Source organism: Erpetoichthys calabaricus, chromosome 4, assembly GCF_900747795.2.
Source record: "Erpetoichthys calabaricus chromosome 4, fErpCal1.3, whole genome shotgun sequence".
Classification (NCBI taxonomy): domain Eukaryota; kingdom Metazoa; phylum Chordata; class Cladistia; order Polypteriformes; family Polypteridae; genus Erpetoichthys; species Erpetoichthys calabaricus.
This window is the reverse complement of record NC_041397.2, coordinates 122,226,625-122,243,534: the sequence shown is the minus strand read 5'-3', so window position 1 is coordinate 122,243,534 and position 16,910 is coordinate 122,226,625. Positions and strand designations below refer to the sequence as shown.

At 38.2% G+C, this 16,910-nt stretch overlaps 1 protein-coding gene across 1 annotated transcript in view; it reads left to right on the top strand.

The window, feature by feature from the left end:
• Nucleotides 1–16,910, top strand: part of f5 (coagulation factor V) — a 114,378-nt gene that overhangs the window by 24,899 nt on the left and 72,569 nt on the right. The window contains exons 3-6 of the mRNA XM_028799742.2: nucleotides 4,819–4,941; nucleotides 11,183–11,395; nucleotides 12,946–13,110; nucleotides 16,190–16,411. Coding sequence (XP_028655575.1) covers nucleotides 4,819–4,941; nucleotides 11,183–11,395; nucleotides 12,946–13,110; nucleotides 16,190–16,411 — 723 coding nt within the window. The remainder of the gene's footprint in view (nucleotides 1–4,818; nucleotides 4,942–11,182; nucleotides 11,396–12,945; nucleotides 13,111–16,189; nucleotides 16,412–16,910) is intronic.

Below are 16,910 nucleotides of genomic sequence, written 5' to 3'. Positions count from 1 at the left end.
GCCTTCACCCTTCTGTTGTAGGAACTATCCTTGACCTATATAAGGGTTGAGATGCTCTTGCTTGTATCGTAGTTTAGATTTTAGGGTTTTGAAAATGTTTCTTTTGGACTCTTTACTATTGTTTAAGGTTTGTTTTTCTTTGAGTTGCCAAATTTTACTCTTTTTGTTAAAACCCTTTGTTAGTAAACTTTTCAATTATTAAGAAACTCTATTTTTGTTCTTTCTGCCAGGGGTTTCCATGGTTAAACTCTCTATTTTGTAGTAAGTAATTGGCCAGGCCTTTTTTGATTATGAAGTTATTTGGAGTTTCAGCGCCAGCTATGCGTAATGTTTTGAAGCCTTTCTGAGTTTCATGAGCCAGATACCAAAACCGTGAATATCATTTTTGCAAACAGTTTTTGAATATCTCCTATGCCACTATATGCAAGACAGAAAGCAGATTTTAACTACAGTGCACTGGGGACCAGGGAAAGCTTATAAATAAGAACATTAAAGGGTCATCTTTTTGCAGGCTATTCCTATCCATCCATCCATCCATTTTCCATCCATCCATCCATCCATTTTCTAACCCGCTGAATCCGAACACAGGGTCACGGGGGTCTGCTGGAGCCAATCCCAGCCAACACAGGGCACAAGGCAGGAACCAATCCCGGGCAGGGTGCCAACCCACTGCAGGCTATTCCTAGAGTATTATCTTAAATTAACATTGGACTTATTTCAAAATGTATATTATATAATGTATTTTAAGAAGGCAAATTAATATACATTTTCAACTTAATTCTCCACAACATTATTGCATTTTTTTACTAATATGAGAACAAATTCTCTGGTTGAGTCTTCAACCATTTTTCCACCGTGCGAATGACTCTAAGCAAACTGTTGTCTAGGAATCCACCTGTTGACGCAGTGACTGCACACAGTGAAATTCTTTTACCTATCATTAATGCCACATGGGCGAACTTCATGACCAACTTTAAAATGATAGAAAATGGTTAACTGTTTGAAAACTCATTTCTGTGTGCATAATGGAGTGTGTTTTACAGGACCACATGCTCTGGGAAAACTATTTTCTAAATCTCTAGAATACTACTACCTCATCAACAAAATGCACAGCAGACACAAAATGCTCAAAAACTATTACTTACCTTAGCTTTTATTGCTGATTTAAGCAGTTTTAGAGACTTGGAGCATATCATTATCACAACAGGTGTTTCAATAGTGACAGGAATGTGAATAAATTTCTAGTCAGCCGCAGAATTTCCACTCTGATCTCTGCCTGTGGTCAGGTGGCTTGGTTTAGGAAAGGTCCCCAGACTGGGTGGCTTGATGACTTCCAATGATGTTTCCAAAGATGTTTAAGGCACAACAGATATAATAATAATAATAATAATAATAATAATACATTTTATTTATGTAGCGCCTTTCCCATGCTCAAGGCACTTACAGAATATAATAAAGAACGGCAGAGTATACAGTATATAGCATTGTACAAACCAGATAAATAAATAAAGAAGATTGTGTGACTGGCGCTGAGCTGGATCTGCTCTTGCCAAGACTAATAAACTCTTGCCTATCAGTCAGATAGGACTTGAACCACTGGAGGGCAGTGCCAGAGATACCCAGCATGTTCTCCATTCTGGACAGTAGGATGTCATGTCTGACAGTGTCAAATGCTGCACTGAGGTCTAACAGAATTAATATGCTGGTTTGTCCAGAGTCTGCTGCCATAAGCAACAAGAATCAACAAGAATGTCTAGTATCTTCCATTTTATAACCTTTAAATTAAATAGAATTGTCAACATGTTAACAATAAATGAGGCAACTCCATATACACACCTTCTTCCCACTTTAATAAGAACTTGTGGAAATTTTTACATCTTCAGCTGTAATCTTATTTTCTTGTATCTTTATGGATGTCAATATTTCAAAGGAAGCTTGTCTTACAACTCACGTACTGTTACATATTCTTAGCTCTACCTATTTATACATTGTGGAAAATCAGCCCCAGGCACACACACATGCCTTTTATTTTCCTTTTGCACACAATACCCTCAGTTATGGCTCAGATCTTTCTTTCTTTCTTTCTTTCTTTCTTTCTTTCTTTCTTTCTTTCTTTCTTTCTTTCTTTCTTTCTTTCTTTCTTTCTTTCTTTCTTTCTTTCTTTCTTTCTTTCTTTCTTTCTTTCTTTCTTTCTTTCTTTCTTTCTTTCTTTCTTTCTTTCTTTCTTTCTTCTTCTGTTATTACTGCCTTCACTCTTCCACACAAGCTCTATCTCCTCCACCTCCCGAATCTGGCACTCAGAATGGAGTGAGGCAGCCTCTTTTATAGTGCAACCGGATGTGCTCCAGGTGCTCCCTGATGCTCTTCCTGCAGCACTTCCTGGTGTGTCAGAAGTGCTGCAGTCCAGGGCTCCAGAATCTTCTAGGTGCCCCCTGGCAGTAGCCATGGGCCCCAACAGGTTTGAGCTTCTAAGCTCCCAGCCCGTGGCCCCCATGAAAACCACCTCTTGTGCCCCAGGGCAGGTACTGTCTCTCTCCTGGTCCTTTCATCCTCCAGGCATCCCAACTGGGCAAGAGACCCAGCTGTCCACCACAACATATATAATCCAGCCAAAGTTTGGCATAAAATGTGGATGTATGCATTAATGACAGTAATGTATCAATTGCTGACTATATTTTCTGCATAATATGTGGAGCATGATGAACAGTAATTTTCAAAAAAGTGTTATCACCCTGTTGTGCAAGAAATGTTTAACATCTGTTTCCTTTTCAGTTAATTTTGTAGCTTAAATAAGAATGATAGAAATTCATTCACATGATCATCACTTCTTCTTTCTGTTTATTTCTTCAACCATTTGTTTTCTGTTGTAGTGGCACAGGGGAACAGAAATTAGTGCTTTTGCCTAATAGATTCTGCATCCTCATTTGAAACGTCATGTTTAGTCTGTGTATAGTCTTCACATTCTTCTTGTGTCTGTATAGACTTTTCTCTTTTTTTCACAGTTAGGTTAATTGATGAATCTAAATTGGAACATTGCGAGTGTGTGTATATGTCTATGAATGGGCAAAATACTGGTCTGCCTCACTGTCCAAGACTATCTCCTACTGTACGACCAGTGCTACGGGTATAGGCTGTGGCCCCTCATGACCCTATACTGGATTCATTTGGTTTGCGAATATTATGTTTGTGTTTATGTTACTGGTTTTTTCAGCCATTGTAATTACTGTTTGGAGCATTGGGCTCTTAAATAGAATTATCCTTAGTATGAGTGAAGTGAACTGGATTGAACGTAATGGACCTGAGCTATCATTCAGTGGATGAAGAGATGCCTTTACAAGAGCAAAGCTTAGAGTTTCATCAGTACCTATATTGCATTGTTAAAGACCTGACTGCATGGTGCCATAACAACAACCTCTCCCTGAATGTTAACAAAACTCAGGAGAACATTGATAACATCAGAAAGAACGAAGGCAGCCACACTCCAATCCACATCAATGGCTCCCCTATCCATACAGTTAGCAGTTTCAGGTTCCTGGGTGGTCAGATCACTGACTTCCTTTCATGGTCAGTCAACACCATACTGTAAGTATATTCAAAAAGGCTCAGCAAAGGCTGTCTTTCCTGAGCAGTCAAAAGAGCTTTGGGGTTGGAACCACTGCACTAATGAAGGTATTCTGACTAGATGTATCACCGTGCAGTTTGGTAGACTGACTTGCCAGGATTGCAAACTCCTCCTAAGGATTGTCCACGCAGCTTCTAAAATCATTGGAGCTGTCATTCCACAGCTTCCTACTATTTCCTCAACCAGATGCCTGAGGAGAGAGAGAGAGAGAGAGAGGTTAGGAACATTGCCGCATCCACCACATGGCAAACCAACTCAGGATCCAGATTAGGACCCGAGTGCAGCCATGCAACGGGTGACACCTCAGCACCACACTAGTTCAGATGGAATGGAACAGTGTGAGGTTTTTTATGGTGGCTGGAGTGCCAATTCTGCCACCAACCCCTATGTTTTTCCCTGTAGGTTGGAGGGCCTACATGCAGGGATGGATGCAGAGGAAAAGCTACAGTAAATCCATCATCTCTGATGACAGCCAGTACTGGTGCTAGGTTATTTTGTGCCCTAGGCTAAGGTTATCAGTGCGCCAACTGACTGTTCAATAGCTAACCCATGTGGATAAGTTTCCCCCCCTTATGTTCTGCGCCGAGGATGAATGCCTAATTCTCCAAATGGTGGTGCCAGTCCTGATGACAGCCATTAAGTTCATTCCTTGTTTTCACATCTGATTTCACAAAAGAACTACCAGAGCCTCATCACCCACTCCACTCACTTCAGGAACAACTTCTTCCCACAGGCAATAGGGTCACTAAATGCTCACTAATCTGATGCTACTGTGAAATGTGCAATTTACCCACCTGCTGGTGTAGGTGCAATTGTACTGCATGTTACATTTTTTAAACTCTTACTGCATTTAGTTATTCATTTGTCTTGTGCTACTGTTATTACTTACTGTATTTATTTATACATCACCACAACTGTGGCTCAAGAATTTCACTATGCAGTGTATGTGACAATAGAAAACCCTAATCTCTAATCTCTAAATAATAGCACCTTAAGCAGGTTATTTAACTCCACTTATGCATTGTTCTAATGTAAATGTTCAGAGGGGCATTCTGAAGTAAAGGTTGAGAAGTATTCTAGTTTGAAGTCATTTGTCAATACAAGAAATTGTTTTTTTTAAAGTTTATTGCATTTCTGAATTTCGTTTGTATTAATTCACCTTTTATTTAGCACTTCAATATCTGATCTTTTTTAAGGTTTGCTTGGACCAACACTGCGGGGCGAAGTTGGTGATGTCATAAAGGTGACCTTCAGAAATATGGCAGATCGCTATTACAGCTTACACTCTCATGGGATTGCTTATGGCAAACAATCTGAAGGTAAAATCATATTTACTTTGTTCCAAAAGACTTTTTAATTGACAGCAAATCTGCAAGCATTTCAACTACTGATTGTCAGGTATAGTCTCTAAGGCATCCAGAGAGGTGACAATGTTCACAGAGGCTCTGGTTTGTCCAGAGAAAAAGCCAAGTTGCAAGACAGTGTAACGTGAATCAAAGCAGTGTGATGTTTTTGTTGGTGTGAAGATTAGGATATGTCAGCTTCAAAAGACAATCATTGTTTAGTAGAAAGTTCATCATAGGGAAATAGAAAATAGATGATGAAGAGTCACTATTATTTTCACAAAAAACAAAATATCTGGTGGATCTAAAGATACTGTGTGTAGATTTTTCGCGTCACAAAATCAGGTAGTTAGTTTTTGCTTCTACTCATTCTGTGACCTTGACACTATATTCATTATTCAAAGCGTATCTCCTGTGAGAGTGATTACTATTAAAATCTCCAGCATAAATCATGAGGTGGGAAAAGGTTGGAAGATCTTCAGAGATGGGGCGGCACGATGGCGCAGTGGTGGCGCTGCTGCCTCACAGTAAGGAGACCTGGGTTCGCTTCCCGGGTCCTCCCTGTGTGGAGTTTGCATGTTCTTCCCGTGTCTGCATGGGTTTCCTCCCACAATCTAAAGACATGCAGGTTAGGTGGATTGGCGATTCTAAATTGGCCCTAGTGTGTGCTTGGTGTGTAGGTTGGTGTGTCCTGTGGTGGGTTGGCGCCCTGCCTGGGATTGTTTCCTACCTTGCGCCCTGTGTTGGCTGGGATTGGCTCTGGCAGACCCCCATGACCCTGTAATTAGGATATAGTGGGTTGGAAAATGGATGGATCTTCAGAGTTTTAGATGGTTTCTTAATATTGACCACAGTTCATCCTTTCGGGCATGACATCTTATTACTAGTACATATATGCAGCCATTTTTGTAAAGCTCAGGTATGTTTGCGGCCATTGGAACCGGTCATGCTAGTATTAGTGCAGACTAGAGAGAGGTGGCAGTTGCTTTGGGTGCCACCTGGTGGCATATATTCCACAAAACACGAAGTGAAAATGGATGCTTCTGCGCACCACATAGTAAGTAGCTCTACTTTCAATTTTATTTCCTCAAGAAGATGGCAGCTATTGCATAATAATAGTGATCATTTTTGAGCTTCCTAGACACCCCAAGGGTAGAATATCTGACAAAATAATTTTTCCCATAAAAACAGAAAATCCACGGCTGAAAGGGTTAAGTTCCAACAGTAACTACCATGCAGTGGATGTTATTATCCAAGCTGGGTGATGTTAGAGCCACGCTTTTTAATTCAGCTTTGGTTTAGGTCACATCGGAACAAGTGTTTAGATGTCATTTTAGAAAGCAGGCCTCTGTGAATCATGGGGTTACTAAGGCACATGTAAATGCATTCGGTGTGGATAATTAATTTAAGAATTGAACTTCAAATGCATGGTGACAATGTTTGACACGAGGTACAAAATTATTTACCTCAGCTAATTAGCTAATTATTTCACTTTGTTTCACTGTGTGTTTATTCGATGACAGGATTGCGTGTGTGTGCGTGTGTGTGCGTGTGTGTGTGCGTGTGTGTGTGTGTAAGGGCCTGGGGTTTTGCCCAGGGTAGGAGAAGGATCAAGATGGTTACCTTAAAATGAGTTCAAGAATAAGGGGACACAGTTGGAATCTTATTTAGGGGTAAATTTCACATAAACATTAGGAAGTTTTTCTTTACTCAGAGAACCACAGCCACTTGGAATGCATTACCAAGCAGCGTTGGAGTCAGAAGAACTTTAGAGACCTTCAAAACTGGCCTTGATGTTATTTTAAAAGAATTAAGCAGATAGAATTGGCGAGCTTTGTTAGGCTGTATGGCCTGTTCTCTTCTATATTGTTCTAAAGTTTGTGACATTAGACATACACGCACAAATCTATTCTCAGCTACAGTTTGGTCGCGGTTACCACCCAGTGATTCATAGGAGCCAGAAAGGACAATTTATTGCATAAGATTTGAGAGTCCTAGGTAATGTATGGCTGTCCTCAACTACACAATAAATAGAAAAATTATAAATGGCCTATAGGGTTCTAGGTTACATAGAGTACAGAAGTATTGTGTATTTGGAGTCCAACTCAATTATGTTAAATACTGTAGCAGCCTATGAATATTTACTATCATACAGTCACTTTTGTTGAGCAAAATCTCATTAGGTGTTTCATTTTTCCAGCTAAGTTTTGCCAAAGGCCAAAATATGCAAATGTATAATTATATAATAAATTACAAATCAGTTTGTTGATTGTGCCAAATATCGTGGAAGAAAAATTAGACTTAGGGTTCACATAGTCATGTAGGATAAAGTGTCTTGATATGCTTTCCATATTAAAATATAGCATTTAACTTAAAGAAACAGCATAATAATAATAATAATAATAATAATAATAATAATAATAATAGTAATAATAATAATAATAATGCATTTTATTTATAGGGCACTTTACATTAACAGTAAATCTCAAAGTGCAACATAAAAAGTTTAAACAAAGGGAAAGCAAGATAAAAACAGAGATAAAACAACAATAATTATAGCATTCTTGTTAATAAGCATTCCTAAATAGAAAAGTCTTTAGCTGTTTTTTAAAACAGCCCACAATCTGCTGTATTCTCAGGATCACTGGTAGGGCATTCCAGAGCTGTGGAGCAGCAGCTGCAAAGGCTCGGTCACCCATTGTATGAAGTTTGGTCACAGGGGAGCAAAGGTGGTAGGTATTTGCAAAATGGAGGTTTCTTGTAGTGGATTGTAGTATAAGGAGTTCCTTAAGATATTGTGGAGCATTTCCATAGATACACTGGTGAGTAAACAGAGTTTGTATTCAATACGGAGATGGATAGGGAGCCAATGAAGTGATCGAAGGATTTGTAAAATGTGTTCATATTTCTGCACCCTCATCAGGATTCTTGCAGCACTATTTTGAATTTGTTGTAGCTTTTGAAGGCTCTTGTTGGGTATCCCGATGAGGAGAGCATTACAATAGTCCAGTCTGGATGAGACAAAGGCATGAACCAGCTTTTCAGCATCACAGAGAGAGAGGTAGGGACGGAGTTTGGCTATGTTTCGGAGATGAAGGAATGCAATTTTACAAAGGTGATGGACACATAGTCAGCCCTATCTGTAAGTTAGGACTCGAACCACTCCAAACCAATGCCAGGAAGTCCAATTGTATAGTGAAGATGATGAAGGAGAATATTATGATCTACCATATCAAATGCAGCTGTGAGGTCCAGGAGGATAAGGAGTGATGGAGAGGCCTGGTCAGCAGCCATCAGGAGGTCATTGGTGACTCTGACCAGGGCTGTCTCTGTACTGTGAGAAGTTCGGAAACCAGATTGAAATTTTTCAAACAGATTGAATTTTTTGAGGTGATCCTGAAGCTGAACCAAAACAACCTTTTCCCAAACCTTAGACAAAAATGGAAGGTTGGAGATCGGACGATAGTTTGCTATCACTTCAGGATCCAAAGAGGATTTTTTTAAATGAGGTCTAATTTGTTCGGTTTTCAAGGCCAGTGGGACTAAGCCGCTCTGGAGAGAGTGATTAATGATATCAGTAATAAGAGGGCTTACTGTATATCTGATACATTAGCTTTTACCACAGGAGTAGGAAAAGGGTCCAATGAACACGTTGAAGGCCTCATCCTCTGTATGATGCCCTCAACTTCTTTAACTGTGGTACAGAGGAACTGGGAAAGGCAGCCCATTGGCTTTGATGTAGAAGCATCCAGCGATGGAGGGCTGGAAGCAGACAATGAGGCGCGGATGATGTCCACTTTAGCGATGAAATATTCAATAAAATAATTGCACTGCTCCTCTGTTGAATTATTACAGGTGTAGGTGTGAGGATTGAGTAAATGATTTATCAGCATAAAGGGTTAATAAATGTCAGAAACCAGTTCAGGCAGATCAGGAAATCAGATAATGTTCAAGTGAACAACAAAGACAAAGATGTAATACACAACGTTTACTGAAAGGTGACTAAGAGATGACCAAGAAATCAGCAGATGTCCTGTAAACCACCAGAATGGACAGTTGTCACATACACAGAAATTTCAAGGGTGGTGGCTCAACCCAAAGGTTATAAGAAGAACTGGAATATAATAAAAATTGACTTTTTTATATCAGTCATTTGGATTTAAACCAACAAACCAATAAGAGTAAAATGTATGAATTGATTGTCACTGTATATAAATTCAATAGTTTATAAAACAAACCTCTATTCCTCGTTTCTCTGATAATTCTGACCATTTTGCAACAGACTACTGTGGAAGATACTCCCCTAAGGCGTTTGCTGAGGAGCAATTAAATGGTGCAACGAACAGCTTTTCTTCTACCTAATGTACTGAATCAAAAAGGTTTACCAGACTTTTCCTAGTAAAATATAAGTTTCTTTCTTAATATATTTTATTTCTACCACAATACTTTTGGGATACCCTCATAACAGGAGCAGTGCTAAAATATTTTCTCTGATATGGTTTAAGTGTGGCTACACCAGACCTTTTTAATTCAATATGGTTGTGGTGGAGAGGTTTGGATTTTAACAGTACTTTATCTAGAGTATGGCTTTATTGCATACTTAAATGCAGAAATTAATATTAAAATCACATATACATTTCTTTAAAAATTAATAGGAAATATTCATCACTGAACATTTTATGTTAGAAGGATTCTACTTTTCGTATAGTGTCCATCATTTTCTAGCTTGGACTGGAGTGGACTTTTCATTTGCTTTTCATGACTTCACATTCTGATTTCTGGTAAAATTTCCATTAACGTCAAGTTTGTCATCAACAATATGGTGCTCACTCATATCAGAACTGATGTTTTCCATTTCAGCTAACACAGATGACAATTAACTCTGAGGAATATTTTCATTTTCTTCATCTTTAATTTGTTTGAATTTATGACTCAATCCATTGTAGCTGTTCTTGCATGTAGGTTTATCACTAATGTGGCTTCATGGGATACACAGACAGGAAAGTACATGATTAAAAAAAATGTAGTAAAAGATTGAAGCAATCATTATATAATCAGGGGCTATAACTAAAGAGGCTTTCAAGCTAAACTTTTTTATTTATTCACATCGTTGATTAATTTTTTTCCTCATGTAATGCTTGCTTTTGTTTCTCAAGCATTTCCATGATGTGGCTGGGGTGTGGCTATGGGTTTGTAAGCAAAACTTTACTGCTATTGATTCTCGTAACCATAAAAAGGGATTAAAATGGAAGGATCAAAAATGTAACAATGAGAGAAAAGAAATTTAATGGATCTGACTCAGTCTAAAAGTGTATGTCTAGAACAGTTTGCGTCTCTTCAATGTTTTAAAACAACTGCTGTCATACAAATCTGTGACTTTTGCACTGCAGACTCATTGCTCCACTGCCTATCTCCTGTACACAAGATAAGAACAGCAAACATGGACTCCAGTTACAATTTAACAAAAAAGGAAAATTACAAATAAATGAATAGTGTATGGTTCTGCTCACAACACAATGATTAAAATTTACTTAATGAAGCTGTGTGCAGGAAAAGTGGATTTTCAAGTAAAGATTAGTTTTCTGGTTTTTATTCTGCTATAGTCTGTATTATAATGATAAGCAATGAGTGCTTTACACTTACCAGTGTTCAACAGTTGCCACATTGTGTATATTACTCAAAGAGCCCATCAGAAGCAGTCCCTAAAGGGGGAATGACAACATAATTAATGTGATGTCACTGCACAATGTGGCAGTAACACACTTGTATGAATAAATGAAAAAATGAATGGAACCATAAAAAAATGACATTTAAAGTAAAAATTACAGCATACTGAAAAATAAAAGGGCAATTTTTGAAATGTTTCTAAATGTCTCCAGGATGTGCCTTTCTAAAAGCTTCCATCCATGCATTTTTCAAATTCACCTTCACTGTAATGCGGTCACATGGAGTCACACAGAGTAGGAGTCTATCCCACCTGACTTGTATACAAGGCAGACAACAAACCCTTTCATCGCAGGGCATTCTAGTGCACAAATCCACCTTTACTCATGCTAGTGCGTACATGTGGGATGTGGGGGATCATAGGAGTACTCGAAGGATCCATTAGCATTGCTCATTAGACTGCACACACATGTCTCTCCTACTGAAGATACATATAGATGACTTTTTCATTAAAAAATGTTTTTCTTTTTTACTATACACTTTGCTGTTTTAGGGTCCTTGTATTTTGACAACACATCATCGTTTGAGAAAAAGGATGATGCTGTCCCTCCAGGAGGAGAACATGAGTATATCTGGGAAATCACAGAAGATATTGGACCTACGAAAGAAGATCCATCATGCCTCACCTACACATACTACTCACATATGGACACAGTGAAAGACTTCAATTCTGGATTGATTGGAGCTTTATTAATTTGCAAACCAGGTAGCCCATCTATTTCTTTCCTTGTTTATGAAGTTCAGTTTTCTTTATTTTGCACACAGAGTTCTGGAAGAGAGGACTAAAATCTAAAATAGATAATGCTTTAATTAAGGAACACATTATCTTCAAAAAAGAGCACAAAATCTTGCGTCTATGCTTTAATAAATCTCTAGACGTGTAGTTAGGGCATGGGTGCCCTAAGAGCTGATAAAGAATGTCTAATCATAGATAGATAGATAGATAGATAGATAGATAGATAGATAGATAGATAGATAGATAGATAGATAGATAGATAGATAGATAGATAGATAGATAGATAGATAGATAGATAGATAGATAGATAGATAGATAGATAGATAGATAGATAATGTCTAATCATAGATAGATAAATACTGCAATGTTTCCAGAATGGAATCAATGTGGATGCAGCAATATAGAAGTAAAATTCCTAGTGCAAAACAGTAAAAAAACAAATTGCAAATTCTTACATTAAATGCAGCAACAAGAACTATACAAGACATACCATATTACATTAATTAATTAAATAAGATTTAAAGAGCTATTACTCTATTTCAGTATTCCAGTATAACTGGCTAGAATAAAAATGGTCACAGTAGAAGAAGGCATTATACAGTATGATGGCTTTGAACAAAAATGCACGCCAGTAGCGCCTCTGGGTACACCTGGTGGGATGAGCCTGTAGCTAAAGGGGCTCCTGGATAAACAAAATGCATTTGAGGACATGAACAGCATTAGCCAGCACTGGCCTCTAGTTTTGCCATCATCCTCCTTTCTTTTCCTGTTTCCAGTAAGGCCAGAGCTAGTGCTGTGATTTATTTATGTGTAGCATGTCTGCATTGTCAATCCAATAAAGTCTGCTGCCCTGTTTTGAAAGAATGGATACTTAGATTTGATAATTACAGTATGGGAACAGAGTATTTGAAACAAAAATGGATTAAAATTAGCATTTTCAAGAAGCTTAGCTATAACACTCCCTTTAAATAACCCTTCTGTAATCCCAAAATGTTCTGCAAAATGTAAAATTTTTTGATGATTTGATTGTATATATTTTATTAATCCTAGTAGATAAATAGTCTTTTCTCGTGATGTTTGGAGGTCAGAGCACAGGTTTTGTGGAATAATGTAAGAAATGTGTTTCTTGTTACCCTTATTGAGGAACAGCCAGAACGTATTCAAACTCATACAGTCAAATTAGGGGTTTATCAGTTGTAAACATCCTATTAAACATTTTTCTAGCTCTTCATGAGGTGTGTCAAAAGCATTTTTGTCTTTCACACCATTCCTATGGCAATGAAGCAAAGGTTTAATGCCATAATACTAGTAATACTTAGATTAAGATGTATGTGGACATCCAGGACTCCATTTTCCAAAGCTAATTTTTCAGTAGAGAGTTGGAAGAGGCCTGGCTGGACCTACCACAGCAGCATCAGGCCACTGCTATAAGCAAATGAAGTAGAAGCAAAAACCCTTTAAAAACCAGCTCCTTTCAGAGTCCCTGTCTCCTTATAAATACCCTTTTATTTTAATTTCAGGGACATTGGATTTCACAGGCAAGCAAAGAGAATTTGATGAAGAGTTTGTGCTTCTTTTTGGAATTTTTAATGAAAATAAAAGTTGGTTCAACACACACGAGGGTGCAGGTACTGAAGAAAAACTTTTCTACACGATCAATGGCTTTCAATATGGATCATTGCCAGGTACTTAATAAATACAAATATATGGAATACTTTTAACAATAGACTTAATGAAACACTAAAATTATTCACGTTTATTGGTCTGTTTGAGAAAGCATAATAATATGTGTTATTTTCAGCAAAGGATCTATTATTTAATTTAAAAGAATCAGAATCAGAATGACATTTATGTCAAGTGTGCATGCATACAAGGAATGGCTTTACTCATCATAAAATCAAGATTTTGACACCATAGTGAAACGGAGTGTACTGGAGTGTTATTACATCAGCAGGGCACTGCTTTGTTTCCTGGGTGGGATAGCACTTTGTGTTCCATTTATGTGATATCCCACTTTTCTATGTGCTTATCACTACACATTAAAGTTTCTTCTTGCAGTCTAAATGCATACTGATAGATAACATATCTGTGAAGAAATTGCCCTCATTTTAATCACTATATTCAAATATGTGCAGTATATACCCATGACAGCCTCACTTCTCATCTAGGACTACCTTGTCCCTGGTAAAAGATAAGACATGATCCCGTTTCACATATTCACATGAAAAGTTCTCCATGATTTGGGCCTCTGTTACAGTGGAAGGGAGAGCCGCCTTGTAATCCAAAGATTCCTTATTTCATGTCTCACTGCTGCTGCTACCACAGAGAAGACAAGTAGCTGATTGTGGGCATTCCCGTAAGTGAATTCCTGATTAAGGACAAAAGGTGCTGTGACTTGGATTTGCTCTGGATATAGGACCCGTGTAATGTGAGGGGTAAGCGTAGTGGGGCTGAAACAGAGAGAGATGGTTGCTATGTAAGAACCTGTTGGGCTGATGAATTTCCTTTTCTGCAAATGGACAGTAACCACTTAATGATTCAGAGGCCCCTCGTACTTGTGGCCAGCTTCTCCATCTGCGGGTTTGAAATGCAGGAAGGTAGAGCCCCAAGTGATTCCTTGCAGGTGACAGGTCTCCTGTACCTGTTACCTTTGACCCCCCCCCCCCCCCCCCACTCCTTTTAACCCAAATTAATGGTTTTAAATCAACATTGCCATCCAATCAAGAGCTCAGATATGTCCAATTTTTCATCTTACCTATCACTTTTATAATCCTATAATTTTGCTGTTTGTGTTTGTTTCTTCATTGCCTTAAAGTTTTAGACTTCATTGCATTTAAAAGCAGTTTTAAGAGAATTGCTGCTTTTTAGGTTGGAAAGAACTGCAAAAATGTAACTATTACTCGTTCACTCTTAAGTAACAAAACCTCAACAAAGTCTTCATAACACTAATAAAACATCAGTAGATCAGTTATTCATCTCTGTGCAGTGTGACCTATTAACATGATGGTAAAAACACTTATTAATATGAAAGATTGACAGGTCTTATACTAAATATGTAATATCAAGAGAAATGTTTCTCAGTTAAGCCACCTCAGACCACTCCAAAGTGAAGTCTTCTTAGAAGGTCACACAACAGAGATGAATAAACCATTCACTGAGGCTTTGTAAGTATTGTGAAGACACAAAGAAATGTTTGTTAAGGTCTTGTTACATAACAGTAAGTGAATAATAGATTACCTAAACTGAATTGTTACCAATAAAACAGAAATTACAAATGTAAGTGCCAGAGAGGAATGACAGGCATCCTGGCAAGGGTAAAGGAAGGGTTCATGCCCAGCCAGGAGGCAATAATGGAAAGGACAGGTGAATGGAATCACCGGGAGCAGATCATTCCCCCACATGACAGGTGGCAGTGTTCCTCCAACCTAAACCCTATCAGGGTAGCATGGGAGGTGGAGTCTGGAAATGCAGCCCTGTAGGGGTCTTTGGGGACCACCAGAAGGAGATGTTAGGGGGAGACTACCCTGGCTTCCACACAATGCTCTGGACAACCTGGACAAGAGACCAGAAGCAGATCCTGGGTCTGGTTTAAAAGGAAACTCCCGCCTCTGACTGCATTCAAGTAAGGCAGCGGGCAACGCTCAGCAGGAGGTGGAGAAGAGGAAGAATTCATTTGTTTTATAATTGTGGTTTATTTTGTAGAGGTGACTAGAGAAAAGGTGTTTGGTGTAAATAAATACCTTTTATTTTATTCATATAATGTCTGGTGTATACTGTGTCTGTGATTTAGGGATCTCTGGCACCCCCGTGTGGTCATACTAGCTACCTGAAATAGGGGTGCAATAATATCCATTTCAGCCATTTCCTTATGTTGGTAACAACAAGTGATGGAATGCCAGCCCTTCATAGGACACACTCACTCTTATGCACATTTCACCACTTCAATCACCAATCAGCCTAGAAGTACAGTATGTCTCCTGATTAAAGGAGTTGCCCGTAGAAGAAACTGAACAGAGTAGACCATTATATAAAGCTGAACTACATGTAATGAACCGACATTCCAATTGCCATAGCCACAGTAACTAAGCTCCTCTGGTTCAGTAACCTGGAAGTGCTTAAGAAATTATTATCATTTCATAGTTTTGCCATTTATAAATACATTTTTGACCTGACATAATTTGCATTTATTCATAAATCTCCTTTCCATATCCACTTACTCCAATATAGAGTTGAGGAGAACACAAGCCTATCTCAGCAATATTGGGTATAAAGGATGGATTATCCTTCATCAGGACATTAGTCCATATGTAAACATTTATTTTAGGCAGGCCATCCCAAGAGCTTTACTAGTATTAAACTATGCAGTTTTCTTCAAACATATTTTGACAATTCGTACAGTAATCAAAGAAGCGAAGTGCCCCAATTTTTCAAAATTGATAGAAATATTTTTTGACTAAAGCAAAAATTCGTCATTAAAAGCTAAGAAGTATGACTCCACTGCTGGTGAGCGTAAGCTAATCTTACAAGTCATTCAGTGATAAGGAGCCAAGCTTTAATGGGCTGAGATGGAAATCCCACAAAATGTAGAACTATTGTAGTCCTGCAGTACTCTAGAGTAAAAAAGAATTTCTAGAAACTGTTAACAATACACTCAGTCAAGCATAGTTTTTACATTTATTTTAGCCTTTATTCACATTATTTCTCTGTTTTATTTAATTGCTGCACCATATCAGCTAACATTCCTTTAAATGTATTTTTTGTCAGAATTACAAATCTGTGCCTATGGAAATGTAGCCCTGCATTTGATAGGAATGAGCTCCGAGCCTGAGATTTTCTCAATTCACTTTAATGGACAAGTGTTAAGGCAGAATGGCCGCAAGGTGTCCACAGTGAGCCTCATCACAGCAGCCAGCACCACAGCAAACATGTCCATCAATCATCCAGGCACTTGGCTGCTGTCTTCACAGCTTCCGAAACACATGGAAGGTAAAGTATTTAGACTAAAAATACTAATGCTAAATTCTACTTTTTTGTCTTTTATGTAGTTGAGTAAAAAATATGGTATATTTACACATTTAATTAGAAGCTGTGGAGCACATCTCCATTCTAATTGCTCAAAATTTAACTCATAAAATGTCAATAGGTAAAACGCCATGCACAAGTGTAGTCTGAGCACCCACGTCATGGCATGGTAGTTGGGCCACACATGCTTGTATAGTTTAAGCACTTGACCACAATTTCTAAAAATCACACAGTATATGCCTAGCATTAACCCCCTCTGTGGTTGTCACACAAAGTCTTACATATATATTAAAGTGAGGAGAAGAGTTGGGGAGGGTTCCCTTTGGGATTTTGCGCATGTTCATATAATGATATAATATTGATCAGGAGTTATATTGTATATGATAGACAAAAAGATAAGAGGCCTCATGTATAAATGGTGCATTCGCACAAAAATGTTGTGTACGCCCATTTCCACGCATAC